Source organism: Octopus sinensis, unplaced genomic scaffold, assembly GCF_006345805.1.
Source record: "Octopus sinensis unplaced genomic scaffold, ASM634580v1 Contig12956, whole genome shotgun sequence".
Taxonomy (NCBI): Eukaryota; Metazoa; Mollusca; class Cephalopoda; order Octopoda; family Octopodidae; genus Octopus; species Octopus sinensis.
The window spans coordinates 405,171-429,622 of record NW_021832829.1 but is presented as its reverse complement, the minus strand read 5'-3'; the positions used below and the strand labels follow the sequence as shown (position 1 = coordinate 429,622).

At 38.8% G+C, this 24,452-nt stretch overlaps 4 protein-coding genes and 1 long non-coding RNA gene across 5 annotated transcripts; 3 read left to right on the top strand and 2 right to left on the bottom strand.

The window, feature by feature from the left end:
• Nucleotides 1–3,965: 3,965 nt before the first annotated feature.
• On the top strand, nucleotides 3,966–8,868 carry LOC115229533 (cyclin-dependent kinase 11B-like). The gene is given in 4 exon segments (XM_029799864.1): nucleotides 3,966–4,209; nucleotides 4,241–5,343; nucleotides 7,965–8,060; nucleotides 8,470–8,868. Coding segments are annotated over 4 exon segments (1,842 nt in total).
• Nucleotides 8,869–9,583: 715 nt separating this feature from the next.
• Nucleotides 9,584–11,148, top strand: LOC115229532. Its single transcript, XM_029799863.1, has 2 exons — nucleotides 9,584–10,390; nucleotides 11,098–11,148. Exons 1-2 carry the CDS (start codon nucleotides 9,584–9,586, stop codon nucleotides 11,146–11,148), a joined length of 858 nt encoding a protein of 285 aa, XP_029655723.1.
• A 6,985-nt stretch (nucleotides 11,149–18,133) lies between these two features.
• LOC115229531 (casein kinase I-like) lies at nucleotides 18,134–19,051 on the top strand. Its single transcript, XM_036499236.1, has one exon. It carries the CDS (start codon nucleotides 18,134–18,136, stop codon nucleotides 19,049–19,051), a length of 918 nt encoding a protein of 305 aa, XP_036355129.1.
• A 1,531-nt stretch (nucleotides 19,052–20,582) lies between these two features.
• LOC115229541 lies at nucleotides 20,583–21,877 on the bottom strand. Its single transcript, XR_003883343.2, has 4 exons — nucleotides 21,725–21,877; nucleotides 21,236–21,593; nucleotides 21,001–21,201; nucleotides 20,583–20,969 (listed from the first exon to the last, which is right to left on the bottom strand). It is a non-coding gene; the product is annotated as an uncharacterized LOC115229541 (long non-coding RNA).
• Nucleotides 21,878–21,903: 26 nt separating this feature from the next.
• On the bottom strand, nucleotides 21,904–23,545 carry LOC115229529. Its single transcript, XM_029799862.1, has 2 exons — nucleotides 23,280–23,545; nucleotides 21,904–22,093 (listed from the first exon to the last, which is right to left on the bottom strand). The coding sequence occupies exons 1-2, from the start codon at nucleotides 23,543–23,545 to the stop codon at nucleotides 21,904–21,906; spliced, it is 456 nt and encodes a 151-aa protein (XP_029655722.1).
• Between the last annotated feature and the right edge of the window lie 907 nt (nucleotides 23,546–24,452).

Sequence of the window (24,452 nt, the reverse complement as noted above, 5' to 3'; positions counted from 1 at the left end):
TGTGAGAATCTGTCAGCCAGAAGCTGACACGAAACACTGTCATTTTCTTCCTTGTAGTTTATAATTTGTGTTTTTTCAAGAAAAGTGAGCCGAGTATAACGTCCACGAGAAATTTTATAAGACACTAGCTCGGCAGCTCGCTTCGCTCACCGCGACCTAGCTCCTGCGGAGGGCCTGTTTCATCAAACAACTATAAGTTTATGTAGATGTATAAAACTACCTGGTTAAATGTAACCCTATTCTATCGCCTGTTGATAAACGATGTTTGTCGTCCGTCCTTCCTTGGCATATATGAATAAATTTTCTCTTCTGCCTACCCTCGAGCATCCCACATACAGCTGTCCATGTAAAAAGCACTCACTCTCTAAAAATAACCCAACTACCTTTAATGACTGTCCCTGGGCCTTGTTTATTGTCATTGCACACTTTTTTTTTCATTTTTTGTGGTTTATTTTTTTTTATATTTGATTTTTTCATTTTTCCTTTGTAATTTCCTTTTTTTTCTCTTTTTGTTTTTTACTGGCGGAAATGGGGCAGGGGGAGATGCGGCAGGCGGAAATGCGGCAGGCAAGAAAGCGACACACAAAAAAGCGACACACAAAAAAGATTTAATTAATTACCTTATTAAGCTGACCGTTTTTTCTTCAGCTTCGTTTTTCCTCCTTCGGTTATCTATTTAAAAAATTATTTTTGAATAATAAAAAAGTTTAGGAAAAGAGGCATACCGAAAATAAATTCTATCTTTACGAAAAACTCAAGTAAATAGTTAATATTTTTACGCAAATTCTTCTGATTGCGCTGTCAATTGGTGGTAAATTGTGTTAATGGTTGTGCTAATGTGGTTTCAACTATCAAAGTGTTTTTCAAAATCTGTTAATTGCACACTCTATTCAAGGTCGTGCGTCAATTGGTGGTAAATTGTGTTAATGATTGTGCTAATGTGGTTTCAACTATCAAAGTGGTTTTTCAAAATCTGTTAATTGCACACTCTATTCAAAGTCGTGCAATCTGTGATTGCACATTCTGTCAAAGTCAAATATGATAATAGCTTTAATTTTGATTCATGGTCAATAATGATATATGCATTTAATTTTAAAGAGAAAAACATAGGATGAATTGAATTTCTTTATCGCGAATAATTGGGAGTTCATCATTGTTAATATTCTCGCTGTCGTTTTCATCAAGGATATTCTTAATACGTGAGATTTTTGCCTTGAAGGTTTTAATGGACCTCATCATGAATGTCGAGGACATTCGCGTTGTTCATTTTAATCAAAATGCAGAAAATAATTTTTTGATTTTTTAAGGGAAAGGTTTTAAGGACTTCATCATGTAAGTCGAGGACATTGTAGTTGTTCATTTTAACCAAAATGCAGAAAATTTTTTTTTAATTTTTTTTGGGGGGGAAGGTTTTAAGGACTTCATCATGTAAGTTGAGGACATTGTAGTTGTTCATTTTAACAAAATGCAGAAAATTTTTTTTTAATTTTTTTGGGGGGAAGGTTTTAAGGACTTCATCATGTAAGTCGAGGACATTGTAGTTGTTCATTTTAACCAAAATGCAGAAAATTTTTTTTTAATTTTTTTGGGGGGGAAGGTTTTAAGGACTTCATCATGTAAGTCGAGGACATTGTAGTTGTTCATTTTAACCAAAATGCAGAAAATTTTTTTTTAATTTTTTTGGGGGGAAGGTTTTAAGGACTTCATCATGTAAGTCGAGGACATTGTAGTTGTTCATTTTAACCAAAATGCAGAAAATTTTTTTTAATTTTTTTGGGGGGGAAGGTTTTAAGGACTTCATCATGTAAGTCGAGGACATTGTAGTTGTTCATTTTAACCAAAATGCAGAAAATTTTTTTTTAATTTTTTTGGGGGGGAAGGTTTTAAGGACTTCATCATGTAAGTCGAGGACATTGTAGTTGTTCATTTTAACCAAAATGCAGAAAATTTTTTTTAATTTTTTTGGGGGGAAGGTTTTAAGGACTTCATCATGTAAGTCGAGGACATTGTAGTTGTTCATTTTAACCAAAATGCAGAAAATTTTTTTTAATTTTTTTGGGGGGGAAGGTTTTAAGGACCTCATCATGTAAGTCGAGGACATCGTAGTTGTTCATTTTAACCAAAATGCAGAAAATTTTTTTTTAATTTTTTTTGGGGGGGAAGGTTTTAAGGACCTCATCATGTAAGTCGAGGACATCGTAGTTGTTCATTTTGACCAAAACGCAGAAAAATTTTTTTTAATTTTTTTTGGGGGGAAGGTTTTAAGGACCTCATCATGTAAGTCGAGGACATCGTATTGCCAATTTGAAGTTGGTGTGCACACACAGACAGACAGACAGACACACAGACAGACACACAGACAGACAGACAGACAGACACACACCATACCATTTTATTATTAAGATGTGATTAAAAAAATAGTTTATTTTCTAATTAAAAAAAATAATAATTCAAAAATTGTGGCCAATTTGAGAATTGGCCAATTTACTAAGAAAATTAATTTTTTTCTTAGTAAATTGTGAAAAAATTGGCCAATTTAAAAATTGGCCAATTTGCGAGGTGGCCAATTTGCGAGGATTCACTGTATAATGAAAATTAAGATATCATTATGAAGTTCTCCACGTGCTTGGAACCAATCCACCTGATTTTTTAAAGGAAAATCGTCAATTATATTAACTTGTTTGACTTTTCTACAATCTTAAACTAAGCTTTCACAATTCTTCGTCTTAAGATTTAAGACCTACTCCGAAAATCAGAAAATCAATGCTCAAGTTCAACTCGTGTGTGCCAACAATCGACCTATTTATTTTCTGATTTTTATAGAGTGTCTCACATCTTGAGACGACGTACCACGAATCTTTAGTTTTTGATGGTAGAATAAATGTCGAATTGGTCGATAAGTTAATATTGTCGAAAAGCACGTGAGACTGTTTCCCTAAAAAAAATCATGTTGATTGGTTCCACATACGTGGAGATCTCGCATATTTATTTTCTAATTTCTATTACAGGTCTTACATCTTAAGACCACGTCAAGTGGATCCTTAGTTTGAGATAAAACGAAGGATGTAAATGACACCGAACAAGTTAATATTTTCTAGGGGACTGTTTTCGTGAAAAAAACGGGTCGATTAATTTTACACACGTGGAGAGCTTGCATATTTATTTTCTCTTGTCTATAGTAGTTTTCACGTCTTAAGGCCAAGTCAAATGATTAACGTCCTAGTTTGAGATTTTTTTTCATGTCGGTGTTGACAACATTTCTCCAAGACCATCCGGATCGTGGGGACAGAAGATTCTTGCGAGTTTTCTAGCCTTCCGTCAAGTTGTACTCCATAAGCTAGTTTCAATCCGAAACGTTTTGTTTTTTCCAACTGTTCGACAAGGTAGTCACTCTAGCCATATGTGAGGACTGGCTGTAGACATGTTTTGTGGACGTAGATGTAAGTTTCCGGATCCAGATGGAACTGGTTAAGCTTCTGAGGATTCTAACGCTCTTCTTCCTCTGTTTAGCTACGTGGTCGGCGCACGAACCACAGAAGTTGACTATTACTCCGAAATAGTCTAGATTCAAACTCTTGAAAAGATCCATATCATAACCACTCATAGCATAGGAATACGTAGCTGCACAACGTGTTCCTCTTCGCGTCCATGAAATGGTGCTCTTCTCGATGGCTATGGTCAAGCCCTTCTCAGCAGTCCACTTCTTTAACTCGGCAATGTACGACTTCAATCGTCTCCAAGACTGTGATATCCTTTTCGAGGTATCCATAACCAGGATATCATCAGTGTAGATGACAAGCTTGCCAGTACATACAGACGGCAGGGGAATGTCCGACAAGACGAGGTTGAAAAGAAGTGGACTCAAAATTATCTTATAAGTAAAAAAATATTTTCTTGATTATAGAATGGAAATCATATAATTAATAATAACTATTATTTCTATCTTGTTGTAGTATTGTGTATCAATGTCGAAATTCAAGATTTTATTAGAAAATGGAGAAGTATCCGAGGCAGACTCTGAATCCAATAAGAACGAACTAGACTATAAAATCTCATTAAAAACCGAATCAGAGAAACGCGGACAAAATGACTTTTCTGCAGAATTGTTAGCAAGGAAGGTAATCCGTGCCAAGCAAATGAGGATTGAGCGTCGTGGATTTTTCCGTGACATTCCTTTGTCTGAAAACTCAGAGAGCGAGACTGAAATTGGTATAGTTTTTAAATCGTTAGATCTGATTAGAAAAAAAGGAAGAGGGCGACAACAGCGAGGACAGTCCCGAAGAGATTGTTGCTGAAGAGATTGTTGCCGAAGAGATTGCTGTCCCTCAAAAAAAATTCCCAGAAAAAAAACTCGCGTCGTATTTCCCGGCAATTCAGGGGTGTCGGTTTGTGGAAGAGTATGAAAACCTGTCTCGGGTGGAGGAGGGGAGTTACGGAGTGGTCTTCCAGGCACGTGACAAAACCACGGGCGAGTTGGTGGCTTTGAAGCGACTCAAGATGGAGAATGAAAAGGATGGATTTCCGATAACCTCTCTTCGTGAGGTATCTACTTTGTTGAAAGCCCCCCACGAGAACATTGTGGGAGTGCGGGAAATTGTGGTGGGGTCACATATGGATCGAATATACGTGGTTATGGATTTCGTCCAAAGTGACCTAAAGTCGCTAATCGAGGCTCGCAAGTCACCCTTTAGGATTGGAGAAGTCAAGTGCATTTTAAGGCAACTGCTTACCGCCGTGGCCCACCTGCACGATAACTGGATCCTCCACCGGGACATTAAGACTTCAAACATACTCATCACTGACCGGGGGGTCCTCAAGTTGGGTGACTTTGGTTCCGCCCGAGAATATGGTTCTCCCCTTAAGAACTACACGCCAGTCATTGTGACTCTGTGGTATCGGTCTCCCGAGTTGTTGTTGGGGATCAAGGTATGTGTGTGTTTTTTATTCAAGAAATATTCGACAAAGGTTGATGTGTGGTCTGTTGGTTGTGTGTTTGCTGAATTGCTGCTCATGAGACCCCTCTGGACCTCCAGGTCGGAGATTGATCAACTTCACGCAATCTTTAAGGTTGTATTGATCAAGTAGTTGAAGGACCTTGGCTCTCCGAACGAGAAGATTTGGCCGGGGTTCACCGAGTTGGAAGGAGTGAAGATGATTAAAATTCCGGACTATCGCTATAACTCATTGCGGAACAGGTTTGGGAACTACCTTACTGTGAATGGATTCAATTTGCTCAATTCTTTTTTTCGCTATTCTCCAGAAAAACGTATTTCCGCTCAGGATGCTCTTACTCATGATTACTTCACTGATGAGCCTCGCCCTGTCCACCCTTCGATGATGCAGGTTGACCGGTCTACCCTGCGCTAAGTTACGAGTGTCCAAATTTGATTTATTTTGAATATTTAATATTCGGGTATTATTTCTTTTTCGGAGAGCGATCTTTCTTCGATATTGTGGATGAAGTCTGTCGTGGTGATTCCGGCGACCTCCGATGCTTCGAATGCGACGGAGGCAAAAAGATGTTGGCCTGCGAGAGTTTAGTATTTGTTGGTAGATTAAATATACTTTTTGTAATAATAAAACTTTAAAGTATAAACATTGTATTCTTAGTTTTAGTTTCCAAGGCTAAAATATTATTTTTCTACACGTTCGGATTTGATTGAACTTTTACATGGAAAATCACAGCGATAAATCGAACAAAGATCAGCAACTGCAGGGAAATAAGCTCAAATGCTTTCTTCGTCACAGGGGAAAATCTCAGAAACGGCAAGTTGACTTATCCAGGATCAGTCCTGATGATCCGAAATTTCAAGCTCTTCTTTTGTCTTTTAATGTTACTTGGATAACACTGGATAAGTGTAATCTTGAAGAATTTCCATATATCATAACTAGGGCAATTTTTTTTTTAACCTAAAAACTTCGATTTTTTAACCTAAAAATTTTAACTTTTTAACCTAAAAATAACCAAATTTTAACCTATAAAACAAAATTTTAACCTAACAAATTTTAACTTAAGAATCATTTATTATACAAACATATAACATAATTCTCTATATTTTCAATATTAAAATTTCTGTTATCCCTCATAAAGTTTTTAATTTGAGAGAAGCATCGTTCTATGGAAGAGGATGAAGGCTGACACTTTAAAAGCATACAATATTCTTCAGGAGAAATTGATGAATTTGTCATTCTTATAATTTGACATAAATCATTTTTTTGTAATCGTTCATTCAAATATTTTTCAATTATATCTGATTCGTCGTCAAATTTTAAATTCTTTAGCTCATTGTAAGCTAACTCTATTGAGGAGTGAGAACTTTCAAATTTGCACAATAATTCTGCTATTATTAAACTAGTTTTACCTGGAATTGTCGAATAATTTCTAACAATAGAACTTAAGCTTTTTACTAGAGATTCATCTCTTAGGCTATTTTTTGCAGCCTGAACAATGATTCCATCATCAGGAATTGTTTTGAAAATGTTTATCACATGTATTAAATTTTTTGCATAATAAAATGCAGCAGTTAGCCAAGTACCCCATCTAGTTAAAACTACATGAGGTGGAATTCCAATTTCATTAAATAGTCGTTTTCTCTTGTTATTTTTTGTATTGCCGCTTGAATTGATGCAATAAGAGAATCAATTTCAGGATAAATAGTCCTGATTTTCATTGAACAATTATGCATCAGATGAGCAAACAAGTTACGTGAAATAACCTTGGATATAAAAGCTTAAGAACTTTTCCAGCTATAATTATATGTTAAATTAAAACCTGCTAGCATATATTTAGCGGAATCTGTTATTAGGAGAAGGAAATTTTGTCTTTCAATTAAAACGCATTTAATCGTATCGTCAACAATTTGAATAATTGTTTCTTTGGTAGAAGTTTTATCAATTTTTACGAAAGAAATCAAATAAGTTTTATCGGGATTTTTAAGTATCCCCATTAAAACTGCAACAAATTTTTGACTACGAATAGTGACCTCGTCACTTATGGCGAATACAAGTTGATTTCTAAAAAATTATATATTCATGAACCTAAACTTTTCTTGAAATAATACAATATATTCAGTTTTCAATTGTTTAACGCACATTCTTGCTTTGTATTGGGAAGAAGAGGCAAAGAAGTATTCTTGAATAAATTCTTTAGAGGAGGCATAGTCAATTTATGCAAGGTATATCGCATTGAATAAATGCTTTAGTGACTTGCATTGACCAGTCATCATTGGGTAACTCGTCCAAACAAGGCTGATAGAAATTATTCTCTAAAAATTATATTAATTTGTAAAAACTTAATAAATTTGAGTGCTTCTTCGATTCTCGGTGAGAATTCACAAAATGCTTTTTCTCACACCTGACTGTGCATAAGCAAAGTTGACATTGCAACTCGCCATTCTCTCGTAATAAAAACTCCAGCGGATATTCAATAACAATTTTTTTTGCCTTAAAATACATTGTTTTTGCAGTTCTTGGCATACTAAACACCCACGCGCTATTTTAAATAAAGTTAAAATTTTTAACTTTATAAAAAAATTTTTTTAACTTTTTTAACTTTATTTTTTTCTTTAATAAGTAACTATTTCATTTAAAAAATACTTTATTTTTACTTTTAAGCCAAAATACACATTTTCATATATTTTAACTTTTTTAACTTAAATTGCCCTAATCATAACAATATTGCCTTGTCTGAAATACGTTTCACTCAAAATTTAACAAAATTTGGATAACTCCACGAGAAATAAAAATCATGCTAAACGTGGAGACTATTATACTTGATTCTAACAAACTAAACACATTCCCAAGTTGTTTTTGGGTTGCTTTCCAAAATTATTGAAATTGTTGAAAAACAACGAAATTACCGAGTTCTCTGCACTATAAAAGAACTGTCAAATTAAATCGTTAGATATTTCTAGCAATAAGTTAAACTTATTTCCAGAATATGTATTATTTTCTGTTCACGATAGGTGCTGAGTTTTACTCCGCTGGAAAACTTGCTTTTGAGGAACAACAACAGTGGCGATTCAATTCCAGAAAATTTTGGAAATCTTGGACATTTACAGGTAGAAGTTGATTATTAAAAACTATAGGCACTATTTTGCAAACTGCAGCCTGACGCAGTTCCCTTCTGCCATAAGAGGCATTCTCAATTTGAATGGACTGAAGAAGCTAACCAAGACCTTTCCTCCTGGTTCGCTGCGGTTACGCCGACAGGATGCCCCCCGTGTTCTGAACAACACGAGCATCAGAGTAGCGAGTTATTGCTACCCTTGCAAGTTAGGAAGATATTTAGTAGGCATTTCTCTGCAAATCGTGTTGTCCTCCTTGCGGACCGTAGAGTGACCCGAAAGAGTTATGTACAGTCAACTGTTCTTAAGAGGACTCTGGAGAGTGTCTCGTTTGACGCTTGCCGACTAATAAAATTACTCTTTGTTTTTCTCAACTAATAAAATTGATTTGTTTACTCTGCAGAATCTTTTTGATGAAATCACCCAGATGCCTGCCCCAAAGAGTAGATGGAGAGAAAACATTGCCGCAAGGAAAGCCGAGCTGGAAGCGCTGACTGGGCACATTCTGAATGTGAGCAATGGGGTCAAGGGCAAGACTCCCCCCTTGGTGCGTACTTTACTTCGTCGGGGACGAGCTGCCAAATGGGACCTCAACGAGTTGAGGCGTGTCCGGGCAGAGAGGGAGGAGCTGATTCTCGTTTATCAGAAGAAGCTCTCAACTCATGAGTCTCGGTGTCAGCGCAGGCGGGAGAACAACCTGTTTGAATTTAATCGCAGGGTGTTCTATCGTCGGTTACACGGAGAGACGAAGGAGGGTACCCAGCAAAAGGCCGAAATGCTTGACACATGGGGGAGTATGTGAAAAGCACGTCCTCGCAAGGGTGTGTCGTTTCCGTTTTTTGGACCCGATGCTCCCTTGATGACCGAGTCTTGTGGTGTCTCTGATATCCGCAAGAAGTTCGATGAAGCAGTAACCCGTCTCTCTGACTGGAAGACACCTGGGGTCGATAAGGTGTATAATTTCTTTATAAAAAATTGCAAACCTATCCATGATTGCATGTGTCGAGCAATCGAACAGTTTACACTAGACCCTGGCTCGATTCCAGAGTGGTTATGTACTGGGGTCACTTATTTGATCCCTAAAGTAGATAACCCTTCCGTTCCGACAGATTATCGTCCGATAACCTGTATGCCCAACCTGTACAAGTTGATGACTAAGGTGGTGGCTACTGAGGTCAGAGATTTCGTGGAGGTGAATGGAATTCTTTTCGAGAACCAGTTAGGTACTCGGCGGGATTGCCAGGGAGCTAAGGAGCAGGCACTGATCAACAAATGCCTCGCGAGAGCCCATGGAAACTCACTAGTGTCGATGTGGGTGGATGTGAAGAAGGCATATGACTCAGTTGATCATGCCTACCTCGTTGAGTGTCTGCGAAGGCTTAAGTTGCCAATGTGGTTTATCAAATTTGTTGCAACTGTGATGGACAGGTGAAACGTGCATCTACATTACAACAAATGCGATATAGGCGAGGTTAAGCTAGAGAGGGGCATATTACAGGGCGAGTGAGTACGATGAAATGAACCTTATTGTCCGAAGAGTACTCCGAGAGAATCACGTCCACGTGTTGGCAAGCAATAAGGAGAGATTGTACTTGTCTCGCGGGCAGCTAGGACGTGGACTAAGTAACATCGTACACTTAAGTGAGGGAATTCTTACTAAGATGCACGACACCTTGTGGAGTGGGTCGAGTGTATCCCAAAGGAAGGCTGCCATCCTTGCTGCTGAAAAAGCGCGTGGTACACACCTAGGGACCATAAAAGGCCATGTGTCGGCTAAGTATGGTCTAGGTGCTACCCAAGTTAATGTGAAGGAGTTGATCAAACTTCAAAAGGAGTCTTTAATTAAAAAGATCAACTTAAAAGTCCTTCACAAGACTCTCTTTAGCAGCCTGGACAACCCGCACATTGGCATATCGTCGTCATCAACGTGGCTGAAATATGGGAATAACTCTCCCCGATCAGAAGGGTTGTTTTCATATTTGCAGGATAGAAACTTTTTTAATGGTCAACGGAAACAGTGTAACCACTGTAAGAGTAAGGCAATGACCGTTGACCATTTAGCCACGAAGTGCGGGAGTATGCTTTACCATGATTACACATGGAGGCATAACGAGGTGGTGAGGTCCCTCCATCTTTTGCTCTGCAATAAGTATGGCTTGAGGCGGTCCAGAAAGTTGCGAACCTATCGAGTTCAATCGATGTGTGAGAACTCGCGGGTGTGCATTAAGGTGGATACCCCCATACGCACCTCGATTGTTGTCCAGCACAACAGACCCGATATTGTGGTCCACGATAAGGTCACCGGGGAGATTGTTATCGTGGAGGTGGGCATCACGTGCCTAGACCGTTTGCAGATAGTGGAAGTGGAGAAAAGGAGGAAGTATGACCTCCTTGCAAACGAGCTAGGACTGATGCACCAGTCCATCCCATGTCATCACACACGGGATACCTGTTCTTAAGAGGACTCTGGAAAGTGTCTCGTTTGATGCTCGCCGATCCAGCCCTTTCCTGACGTTTAGTCAGCGAGAGGCGCTGGACTGCACCTTCTCGAAGGTCTACAGTGCCAGAGAAGAGGAGGAAGAAGGGGAGGAGGTGCGTGGAGTGCCACCTTCTGCTCACTTCGAAGGCTCTGGACTTAGTTAGTAAAATTACTTAGTTAGTTTCTTTTTTTAATAAAGGGGTCATCTGCAGAATCTTTTACAGCTCTCAAGAGAAGTCAGAATTGTTTGTATCATGTAATTTAAATCATTTGATTTTAATCAACAATTAAAACATGATTTAAATCATAAAAAAAATAAAAATCTTTAAATTTTTTAAATGTCTGAAGAAAGCGTGGATTCTTTGTGGGCTTATTTTGATCGTATTATTCTGGAAAGACGGAAGCCGTGCCAGATGTCGCATTAACCACCTTTCACTTACTTGCGAATTTGATCGACCCGACAAGTGGGAAATCTCTTTCAAATGTTGAGATTGACATTGCATGAGTTATTGTGCTCAAATTATGAATATGTCCGACTCTGATTAATTTCAGAGCAAAGTGATCCATTTAAACAATACATGTTTGTCCGAATTTATTGAGTAAAGTATCACCTATAGCTTGGTGGGAGTCGAATTCATACCAGTTACTTCAAGTAATTTCACTCAAATTCTTGGAGCAGTTGCTTGACAGGTGGAATAGAAGAATCTTTTCAACATTCGATTTTACATTCAAATGTACGCAATAGGCTGGGGATCGAAAAGCAGCCAAACTTGTTTCCATTTACAAGCTTTTAAATAAACGATTTCCATTGTTTTTGTTTTTTATTTAGTCGCTTTGAAATATTTTTTATTTATTCAAAAGAAAGAAAGCGTAATGCAAACTAAGTTAAGTGATCCCGGTGGACATAAGGAAATACGATAGATCGTTCTGCGTGGCCGTTTTTCAGTGTTTAGTACAAAGAAGTTTCTCTGATAAGCCAGGTGGAAAGGGTCTTTTGAAATAAAGTCATTTAATCAAAAAAATCTGATTTAAATCAAAAAAATCGTGATTAAATCAAAAAAATCAGATTTTTTTGAAAAAAATCATGATTTTTAACAACCTGGTTTGTATACTATGAATGTTTAAAATATTGTAATTAGAAAAAAATTCATTAAACAGATCCAAATGTTAGAACCAAATAATAATCTAAATTAATTTGTTATTTAAATCTGAAGTATTAGTTAGTCGTGTGGATAAATCCGTTAATCAGAAACGAGTCTTTTTAATATTTGCCCACTCGACTGCAGGTTTATTTTTTTATTTCTGGTTAAGAAAATATATCTAAACTTTCCTCTTTGAACTACAAACCTCTTTCTAATTAAAACTCCGACGAACATTATAATCGATGTCAAAGACACCAGTATAATAAGAACTTTGGTGAAAGTTAATTTATTAATTGTGGTAAGAATTCCATTTTTGTTGTTGTTTCTAGTGTTTTCCTTTGCAGGACTCTCTGAAAAGTAAGATGTCTAAAATATTACGTATAAATATTGAGTCCGATTGTCTCCCATATTTCCATTCCGCATAACATGTGACAGTTGCCGAATTTGAATTTTCAGAGAAATAGGAATCTTGAATGAACAACTCCCTTTTGACAGTCGCCACTCTGATCGAATGTTCGGATGAGAATACTTAGTAATTATAAAATAATACAATTTTGACCCTTTTTGATAAACCAGGCTATTTTTACTGGATAGGAAAAATTTGAATGTTTACAATCAACAATAAATCCAGAGGTAATTCGATGCACACTCAAGCAAATGTTAAATGATCCTAAACTACTCAATCAGCCAAGGAAACCTAAATATTTTGTATAAAAAAATAGAGTACGCCCTTTGTTGACTGAAGGAGCACACCAGTGCTTCCCCTCATAGTTTATTAAGCTTGAATCAGTCGTGACTATTCCTTTACTCGTGTAGTAAGATACATTAGCACTATTTATTATCAGTCAATTAAAATACAATTCCACGTTTGAAAAAATACAAAAAACTTGATTTTTAATGTCGAGTCCAGGAATCAACCAAAAAACATGCTCATTACTTTGCGGGAAAAGTGGTTTTATTTCTCGCTTGACTTTAAAAGAGTAGTCAACTCAAATAAAGTACAATTGTGGCTTTCGGTGATGATCAAATAAACGATTCTTTCCATCAAAACAACACCACTGGCCATGACTCGACATTCGATGACGCCGCTGTCGCCGGAATCAGTTCTGGTGATAAAGAAAGAATCTTGCTTTTACTTTACTAAAGGATACCTGAAGTCGTGAACATTCTTTGCTTGTCATATTTAAGTTTTATTTTAAGTTCGTAGGTTGTACCCATAGTTTTATGCATTGGACATTCAAAGACCACCGAGTCTCCGATATCCTTCAATAAGACTGTAGAATCGAAATCTTTTTCGGTGTCTAAAAAAGTCAACATTAAACTAGGACACGTTTAAATACGGTGATTTCCGGTACCAAAAGGGTACCACAACTATCTTCTCTTACAAAGCTGTATATTCCCGCCAGAAAGGGAGAATTCGACATGAACAACAACCGACCATCTTCTACCTGGCTCAAATCATGTGAGTACAGAGAAAGATTTTTAACATTGATCATATCCTTTATCCAAGTATATTTTCTATTAGTAATAAAAACGTCACAAGAATACACTTCTTTACTGTCAGAATATATAAATGGAACATATATTTCTGAGCCAGAATGAGCCACAGTACTGTTCGGGAGTGACCAATTCTCCCAGACATGGCATTCTACCACTAGAAAAATAAAATGAACTTGAATGATATTCTTGGAGGTACAAGAATAACAAAATCCAACTCATTAACGCCGATAACGATTATTCGATGACTTATACTCAGTGGAATACGTGATTGATTAGTCTGTTCTAATTTGGGACGTTTAGTTGCACAGTGTGAAACGTCAGCGCGCCTCTTCCGATGAATAATAAGACGGCAAATTAGGTAATTAATGAGGTACATCTCAGCAAGACGAATTGCCCTAACATCATTAATCAAACAATAATAATGGGTAATACTGGCTAATTGAATTAATGACCAGCTTACTAGATAGGCTTTTTAAACTTTATTTTAAAATAACGAGTATTGAACAAGAAAAATTCAAGTTTTTTTGTATTAAATAAAACAAGAATATTGAGCTTTCACAGTGAAATAGTACATAAGTACATTTATCTTTTATTACTAACTTTGAATACAACAGGCTCCCTCATTTTTTGCCGACTATAATTTTGAAAAGCAACGAAACTGGTGTTTGAGGGAGAAAAGAAATACGAGGACGCAATATAGGTGTTTCTATTACGGCCATTAAATTGAGTGGCGATGTTGTTAAAAGTCTGAGTTTTCCTAGCTTTTTTGTTTAACTGTCAAGGGTTTGATTGAGTCAATTTTAGTTGTTTGATAAAGCTGAATAAATTCCCCAGATAGTAAGACATAGGTAATGAACCTCAACGATTGATTTGATTAAAGTACAACAAGAAGACGTCTGCGTAGCCAGAGGCACTTATGTGCCAAAGGTTTCGCTTATAGTAACCACACAGTTTTGCAAACAACAAGAGAGAGAACGAGTAAGTTAGTTATTCTAATAATCCAGAAGAAATTAAGTTTCTCATGTCTCTCTAATGTCTTTTATTTTGTTCATTGGCGTACGGCTAGTTTCTTAGACTAGACAAAGCTAAAGACGTCCCATCCAAGTCCATCCAGTGCCTCAAATCCGTGTGATAGGATGTCTATGACGGTGTCACTTATCAAGTACAGGCAACTTCTGGGAATGGAATCCGGAACCAAGATTTTAGGAACAGATTTGATTAAAGTGACTTGGTTTATTCTATATTTATAAACAGTATTTGTCTTAAGAACAGAAGACTAAAAATTGAATAAGAGTAATTAGAAATAAATAGTAAAACCAGGATCAATCAAACGATACCAGGAAAGCAACCCACCTCTGATACTGGAAAATTCAAATCTTTTGAACTCCTCAAGGGATGACAAATAAGAGGTAACTCTTTCGGAGTCAACTCCTCTCTTACAAATGACATATACAGGCACATCTCCCAAATCGTTCAGCTCAGTCAATAAATCCGAACGCACAGTAGGCAAATATATAGTCGAATGGGAGATATTTATCAAATTCCCACATGGTAAACTACATATCTCAAGTTCTACAGGATTCCTCACGTCTAAAAGGACATGTCTGACCCCAGCGTCCCGTAATTTAAAATAGTCCTTGAGATAATGATGCAGAACTGGATACCTCAACTGATATCCCTCGGGAATACACACAAGTCTGAGAATGAAAAACATAATCCTACAGTCTCAAAAACGCATTCTCGCAATTCGGTGATCGATGGCATGTCTCCGCAAACAAGACAGTTCTTCTGACGCCTTCGGAGTTTATATTTTTTGAATTCAGAGGAGAGCCCGTCATAAGTAAGCATGAATCCAGTCAGGGACTCTAATAGTAGAGTAAACAAGAAACCTCCGCAATGAGAAACGACTTTAATGGCTTCTGTGGCCTGTAAGGTTCCCATAACACCTGTTATAGTAGGAAATATTCCGTTCTCAGCGCACGTACCCGAAGACAAAGAGGAGGGAACTGGGTGGAGACAACGATAGCAGGGACCGCCGTTGTTATAGACAGAAAGTTGTCCTTCAAATCCAAGAGCAGAAGCGGAAACGAGAGGCCTACCGAATAGCACGCAGGCGTCATTCAGCAAATATCGAGTGGCCACAGTGTCAGTACAATCCAGAACAACATCGAACTGCGGGACAAGACGAGAAGCGTTCTCAGTACTGAAGGCCTCCTTGAATATGACGATCTCTGCCTCCGAGTTTATCCTAAAAAATTAAATGACGAGACTCAAACAAAGCAAGCCGATCTCTGGCACAAATTACTTTGGCATTCCCGACTTGGTCTTCTGAGAAAAGAGTCTGTCGGGGGAGATTTGAGAGAGACACACAGTCAAAGTCAATCAATCCAATGGTTCCTGAATCATTCAAAGCAATTACCCACGCCAGACGAAACGAGGTGAAGGGCGGCCGGGCACCCGAGACCTCCGACTCCCACAATTAACATTTTCGCATTGCGCAAAGACCTTTGTTCTAATTTGAATAAAATAACAAATCTTACTTGAAATCCCGAAATCTGGGAGTATCAACTGGCGACCGTAACGAACATGATCCATTTTAAAGTTAATATTAATTTAATATGACTTATATTTATTATTTAAATTAATCATTTCAATACATTGTTGGACACATTAACATGTCGGTGAAGGAGAACACAATATATTACTTATTATTCCCGAATATATCTCTCAATATCTCAGATGAACTGGCTTACCTGTCTGATCTCTGCTGCAGACTTGTCGAATCAGCAAGAACAATATATTCCGGGTATATTTGGCAATGTGACGGATTCAACCTCGTTCCAAGGATTTTTGGATCCACCCATGAGCTCACGAACGACTGTAAAACGATTAGACATAGTTTAATACACTACATTGAGAATCCCTAGACTTCAGGATCCCACATTTATATGGAAGGACCACGTATGACGACAACGTGGAGGATGAGTGGCTGATTGTGTACATTTTGAAAGAAATATGTCTCCCTCAAATGACAATCAAGTATGTACGTATGTTTATAGACTGAATATATGATTCCGACGGGGAGTTTCTCCTCATTGAGGCCGCAGAGCACATTCCTCATTGGTTAGAGCCTGCGACTGCTCTCAATCGGGTTGACCTGAGTTGTAAGATCGAAGGTTTTCCTCTCGAGGGGAGGACTCCACATTGTTCCAAGATCTGTCGATGCGAGCGATTTAAGTAAAGTCCTTGGTCTTGGTCGAGCTGACGAGACATTGGCCTCTCCTCAAGTTCAGAATGCAATTTTTGCTCGACTTAACCAGTAGTGTCCCTTTCCTAAAACCAGATTCCCTGACAAAATACAAGCTAGTCGTCATCACTGCACGTGTTATGTACCGTCTCAAATCGTTGGGTTACTGAATCATGATCCACAATTATTATCCGTGTTTGTCCGTATGTTTGCAGGGAGGGACAAACTTCAGTTGATCAAAGTACTGTCGGTATATCATTCGTAGGCTGAGTCTTTTATAAAGCAGCATTTCTCTTCGAATGACCGAATAATGCACAGAGTATTTCTATGATGCCACAATAGATATGTTTTTCCCGCTGTCTATTTGCTCAGTTGACTAAGGACAAATTCCTTCCCCCCGTTCGGTCTGGCTGGTGTTCAGACGTACCTGACAATAGACAACGATCATATGATATTGGACTTAAATTGGTATTGTTTTTTGATAATTGGAGGCATTTGGTGCTGGGATATACATGACCGGAGATCCCCAGTCACATTACAGTGATCATTCACAGCAATACTGGGATGTGCTTACTCAGGCGGGATACTTTCAGGTATGTCTCATCACTGAGTTGTAAGGGAGAGATGGAGGGGAGTTCGTTTTATTGTGAATTGAAGGAAGCAGCTGAGGAGTTTTACTGGAGAGGGAATTTGAAGGGAATTTTGGTGCTGAGTCCTCAGAAGTGCTTCGAATTGATGAAGAATGAGAACTGCGAGTTGGGGGAGTGTGGAGAGGACGACGATGAAAGTTGGCTCAACATTGACAGAGAACAGTTCGAGGACATTCTCAGATCGAGCACTGCACAAAACGTGGTCCCCAATGCAGTGCAACACTTTGTAAACACTCAGTCAGAGTTCGATGGAGTCATCCCTACCGACGAGTCCTGTTTCTTAACATTGTTTAGTCTTGATTTGGACGAGGAAATGATAAAGCAGTCAGTCCGGAGACTGTTGGGGGATTGGGACACGGACGAGGACATGGAAGGACTATTTGAACAAATGGACGACGAACTAGGAGATACCAAGATGAGTAAGAGTTTTAGGCAGTCTGAGGTTTTTGTGTTTCGAAGAAAGTTAGGGAGAGGTCGATGTTGAAGATAACCTCGTTGATGGATTTCTTGAGTCTTTTGTGAGTCAAAATGGCGATTGTGGGCCAGTGGAGACTTTGATGAAGCAGTTGGGAATGGATCATACATTTTACTCATCCTAGTCTCATTGATTGTTTACTGTATATGATTATTTTTTGTTATTGAGTTTTTGATAATTGTCGAGGTAATTCCCTTAGAAGGGATACCCACGTCTATTCAAGTGAGGACTCTAATGTGATTTATCAAGACAGCGAAAGAGGCCTCTAATGGTTCTATGGCGAAGATGGTAACAATGTACGAGTCTCCTGAACCAAATTATTAATAGCACTAAAAATAACCCAACATTAGTTAGGTGATTTTATTCTTTCTTCGCGTGAGTTTTGTAAGACAAGATGGTGGGGATGTTATACATTTGTACTTTTATAAGTGCTACCTGAAGGTTATTGAAACATAACAGAAATTATTATTTCATAGCTTTTTTGGTATTTGTTAATTAATCTTTATAATATAAAGTGCAATAAAATAATAATAGTTCGATAACGAATCTTTTGTTGTGTTGTGTAGCCAGCAAAATGAAATTGTGCGAGGACTTGAACATGTTGGTCGGAAATCGCTACAAACTCATAAGGAAAATAGGAAGTGGGTCATTTGGACTAATCTACTTGGCAATTAACATAATAAGCGGGGATGAAGTGGCAGTCAAGTTGGAGAGCATTTCCACAGCCCACCCACAGTTGGACATGGAATACCGAATGTATAAGATCTTGGGAGAAGAGTTGGGAATCCCTGGAATGAGAGGATTTCTAATCCAAAAAGGGTATAACATAATGGTGATGGATTTGCTTGGACCTTCAATAGAGGAGTTGCTAAACTACTGTTCCCGGAGACTGAGTTTAAAGTCAGTCTTAATGCTGAGCGAACAGTTCATAAGTCGAATTGAGTTCATTCATTCAAAGAAAGTCATCCACAGAGATATTAAACCGGACAACTTTGTGATGGGAAGTGGACGGAACATCAGTCAGGTGTACATCATTGACTTTGGTCTGTCCAAAAAGTACATGAATACTGTGGGCGTACATATCCCGTATCGAGACAACAAGAACTTAACGGGGACTGCTAGATATGCTAGCATCAATGCTCATATGGGGATAGAACAAAGTAGAAGGGACGACCTCGAGTCACTCGCCTACATTCTCATTTACTTGGCTAAGGGACATCTGCCTTGGCAAGGACTCAGTGCACAGAATAAAAAACAGAAATATCAACGAATTTCTGAAAAGAAAATATCAACTTCAGTCGAAACCCTTTGCCAGGGTCTTCCGAGTGAGTTTGCAGTGTTTCTCAACTACTGTCGTTCTCTTCGATTTGACGAAACTCCGGACTATTACTACATTCATCAACTCTTTAGAGTTCTTTTTGTCAATAGAGGCTACAACAATGATGCAAGATATGACTGGAACATACTTAAAGCAAGAAAGAATCAGATTTGATTTATTATTTTTAACAATTTTTAAACAACTTGGTCTTATTGAAATTTTAAACAAACTTGGTCTTTCATTCTCGCATTTTTTGTAGCTTAAACTATTCACTCAAGGATACGATTACTAAGAAACTCAAAGCATCCCAAAGAAGAGAATAGGAAAAGCAAAACAAAACGCTTGGAAAAGAAAAATCTGCCCAACGCAAATGAAATGCTCTCAAAAAGTTCAGAGCAGAAAAGTCAACCTGAATTAAGTAAACTCATGAAATTCTACGCCGGAATCAGCCACAAGAATCATCTAAAGATAAACTCATATTATGTAAACAATAAACCAAAGAAATCAAACACACCTACCTATATATCCCCTGCTAAAGTTGCAGCGGTGATTACCAGTACAAAATCATCCCTAGACCAGATTTGACTCCAACAACCTTGCTAAAGCATCTTGGTCCCATCGGAATTGATGCAGAAACAAACATTTTCAACTATTCCGTTAACCAGAATCAAATACCAAATATATGGAAAAATTCTCTTATACGCCCAATTCTCAAGCCGGGCCGACCGAAGAACGTCCCCTCCTCCTATAGACTCATCTCACTTTTATGTTCAATTGCAAAGATTCTTGAAAAACTAACTCTCGATTTGATCATCTATATTCTCTTCCTTACATACATCCAACATGGTTTCAGGATTAATTTCTTTATTTCGACATATCTCAACACATTAACCCAGTTTATAACGGAAGGTTTTTGCAACTAGTTGGCTATATAAAAACAGGATGAACATCTCACCCAAAAAATCGTCCCCTACCTTATTTACGAAACGACAATTGGCTATGTCTGCGCCGCACGTTCCCGGCTCTCGGCACTCTCTACAAACAATTCATCGAAACGACAATTGGCTATGTCTGCGCCGCATAGGGAATTAATCTCTCATGGTCCAACCGCCTTAAAATTGAGACTACACTATGCCGAGCCGCGGCTAGCATAATACAAATTTCTAATTTGAACAACATTATTCCAAGTCCGCTGGACCACCTAATTAAGAAAGATAGAAGGGTTTCTTAGCTATTCAACAGAACTCACTGTCAAAAGACCATCATATGTCAATTAGCAACCAGAAGCACATCACCCCGATTCAATTCCTTACGAAAACTGTTCTCCGTCTGTTCCGCACTTGCGTTAGGTCCAGAGTCTAACATCGGGAAAAGCTGATAAAGATCTTGAAGATTATTGGAATTACCTAATTAATTACTCTAATTAACTGTTAGTGATTCTTGGGTTAAATAAAAAACCCAGGATCAAAGAAATTATTAGCAGATACTCGAGAACTCAGCTGGACAATGATATATTGTTATTAAAAACACGCTCACATATCCAAAGGATGTAAATTAACTAAGGTCCCGTTTGTGCCACACGCTTTGAGATTCTATTCATCAAACTTTTTCATCGGATAAATTAGTACTTCTAATTTGAGCCCAAAGTATCGAGGTCTTGCTGGAATAAAATTCTGAATAATAAAATTCTTTATCAAACTTGCAAAATTTTCAAAATCTTTTTTTCTTGTACAAGACAAGGATTCTCAATATCACAACGAAGCTAAATCTGAGCAACACAAAATTCAAAGACGTTTTTCATTTATAAATGGGTGTCAAAGAAATTTTCAATTTGAAAACAATAGCGCGACATCATGAGAACCCCCATTCCACCGACATAATTATACAGACACAAATCTTTAAACTATTTACCAACACAGCATAATATACACTTTGATTCCTCAGCACTTTCAAATGTTCTCTCAAACAATCTCAAGTTACACAAGAGGGAAAATATATACTGGACAATTTCACTTTTCACAAAATCTTTACATGAACATAAAACGCTGCCAACTTCCAGAAAACCTAAAAAGATCCCCAATATCCGCAAAAACTAGAACAAAAAAATTAAAAAAAAGTAAAACTTTATCACAGTACGAGCAATCGACTAAATTCGATAATCTAGAAAACCCACATCCACAAAAATGCACTTCATTGTACAGACTTTAGTCTCAGCAAATTGCTCAAATAATCCAGTTATTGAACAGTGAATAGAAATCGCCAAAACTCTACAGCATTTATGCGTGGATGGTTAATGAACGCCGGGTACATACAAGTTACCGAAGCTGGGGTAACTAAAACCGCGAAAAAATAAGTTACAATAATATAGAGGAAGTAAGAAGTGAATAATCGAAGAGGACAGAAGCATTATTAGAAAGAAAGCAGACAAAAGAAAGAACAAATCAATAACGCCCACGAGGAGACCTGCTTGAAGAAGACCGCCTCGAACGACTGGAATGAAAAGGCACAAAACCTGCTCTCAGGAGATCGACGACGACGAGAAGATCTATGGCGCCGACGATACGAACCAGATGAAGAAGTATCACTGTAAGATCGACCACGGCCTCTCCTTCTACTGTCAGATCTACAAATAAATAAAGATGGCAACCTCGATCGCCTTAGTCGCCCCCTGCGGTCTGGACTTCTTCCACGAGAATTAGACCGACGCCGCGGAGACCTGTCAAAGAATTAAACTCATCAGAAGAGTAGTCGTCGATGATCGGCGATACTAGAATAACAGCCTACTAGTTCTAATACGCTACTGAAAATAAGCTAATGTGACTAGTGACCACTGCGCAAGGTTAGTACCCTGATCTGTCACAGTCGTACGCATAGTGGCCTCTTTCATTGCATTTATAACAACGATCATTCGGATTGAATGCTTTTCTGTCCATTCGACCATTTGAACCACCCTTGTTGGATCGACCCGTTGAATGCTCTACACGAACACGCACTCCACATATTGATCTAGAGATTAGAGAGGGCACTCACGATCCGTCTAATTTGCGAATAGCGTCATCGGCATCACGAGGGTCATCAAATTCAACAAATGCAAATCCCGGTGGGTTTCGAGCCACCCATACATTTCTTACTGTTCCATATTTATTGAATGCAGACTGGATTTCGCTTTCAGAAGCATCACGAGGAAGATCGCCAATAAATACCTTAGATTGGTTTCTTTAAAAATAATTATAAATAACAACCTAAAATCACCCATTTCCAACGGAAATAGAAACAAAAATAATTTATTAATAAGAAATTCGTAGGTAGACCGCCTAAAAATAATAAAAATGAATATTAATAATTTTATATTCAGTTTTAATTATCTTGTTGTTATGACCATGCCTGTTTTTGACAAGCTGAACAGAAACCTTTCTAACAACCAATCTTTTTTTTATAAAGATAGATTTTAATTGACAACAAAAATCGTTAAGTCCCAGCGGCGAGGACGCAGTGTGGTGCCCCGAACAATGGCCAGGCCGATGCGCTGGCGGAACCAGAGGCCCTCTCTCGTGTCCTTGAGCCTCCTCCCAATGGACTGCCCGACCTCGTTGAGGAACGAGTCAGTCTCCTTTCCCGCAGCTCCAGCGGTCCCAAGGGCGATTGCCGTAACGCGGTAGCGGTCCGCGAGCGAAGAATATTTTTGTATTTTGATCTTTTCGGCGTGGTTTGCAGCCGAACAAGGGTTTGCGGCGGAAGAATGGATCCTCAACGGTATCCACAACGGTAACATCCCATACGAGGGCCTTCCCCGACGAGTACGGGAATATTGTCATCCCGTCAGGCCTTTTGCCATCTCCCCGATCGAGTCCGACCGGTTCGAGGAGGCACGAATGGCCCGCCAATTCGAGACCGGCCTTCACGATTTAATTGAGGGCCTTGTGTCTGTGTTCCCTGCCTGCGCTTCTCTAAGGAAAGTGGGTGCAGTCCCTTTTCGTCAACGTCCTCACCGCATCTGCAGCGGTGTTTTGCACAAACATCCAGGCCGAGACGGTGAGCCACTCCGATGCGTATGGCAGCATCGTCTAGCAACGTCCCGATGCTGTAGAGAGGAAGAGCATTCAGCCAGCTGCCAGAGTGAGGGGCGGATGCCGCACGAAGGCATGCCAGGCGGTGTTGATCAAGGGTTGCAGAGAGCTCAGACACACGCGCTCGGCATGCAATAGAGTCCCAGGCACGTTGGGAGGAGAAATCTTCGGGCCTCTCAAAGGAGCGATCCCAGTAGTAAGCCCATCCGAAAAAGTACCGTCCAGGCAAGATCCGAAAGATTTGAGTAGGATCTCAGAGGCCAGGTTGTTGCACATCGAAAGGGAGGATAGATATGCCAGAAGTGCCAAATCGGATGCAGTGCGGATTCCCGCACCTCCGAATCTCAGTGGGAGCGAGCATTGGGCCCATCCCGGGCCATCGAGGTGGACATTGAGGACGGATTCCGCAGTCTTTTTCAGGATTGCGTCGTATGCAACGAGTAGGTCCATATGCAGGAAGCAGGGATTGCTCCTGAGGGTGAAAATGAGTTTCGGCAGATGAATGCTGTTCTTCAGGAGGAAAAAGGCAGTGTGCGAGTCCAAGATAGATAGGTTTGTTGAAAGTCTTTGGAAGTATTCGGTTTTGGCAGAAAGCACGCATCGGAGCTTCGTGTCGGACAGGGATCCCCCGAGAAAGGTGACGTCATCGATTGGGGTAACGTTCGCGCCAGGCAGGGTTGCTCTGAGGCGGGCCACTGCGGATTGGAAGTGTTCAACCAATCTATGTTCATTTTGCCTGGTTACTAATAATCAACTTGGAACACGAAGAATGTTCCAGAAAGCGAAGGAACAGTCCTCGCACTCTATTTTGTTCCAACGTCTAAAGAATACTATTGTTGATGTGAATGATTTTTTGGTTGGCTAATCCACGGAAACAATCCCTCCAGACTAAAGCAAGCCTGTGGCTCATGCAAGAGTGAAGAACAGGGTGAAGACATACATTGGTGTTGCGGAAGACGTTATTGAGCATGCAAACCGAAACAAGGCACGAGTTCGATGCCTGGTAAGGAGGTAGCCCCTGAATCTAGACTGAGCGTTAACATGGATCTGCCCATCCGTGCACTGAATGTGGGCCATAAGAAGGTGAGTTTAATGTAATCATAAATAAAAATAGCACGGTGTTATTATTTTCAACAAAGTATTTGCTTTAGTCGATGATTTAAAACTTATTTCAAATTACAAAAATTTTATTGTAAAAATGATGCAAGATGTTACATAATATTTTAAAGCAGTATGACAAGAGTGACTAACCTTTATAACCGGCGAGCTACTTTTTATATTGCAATTTTCTGCCGATTGACTTATTATTGGGCTTATCACGGGAGCAATAGTATTTTATAGCCCCGCATAGGCAGGAACGCACTTTATTTTAAGTAAAAAAAGTTAGTAAAAGCCAGTGCTAAAAATAATTACTTAAGTAATTAATAATTATAGAGATTTTTCTATACCCAATCCTAAATCATATTATAATTAAATAAATTTAATTAATATCAATAATGGTAAATCAC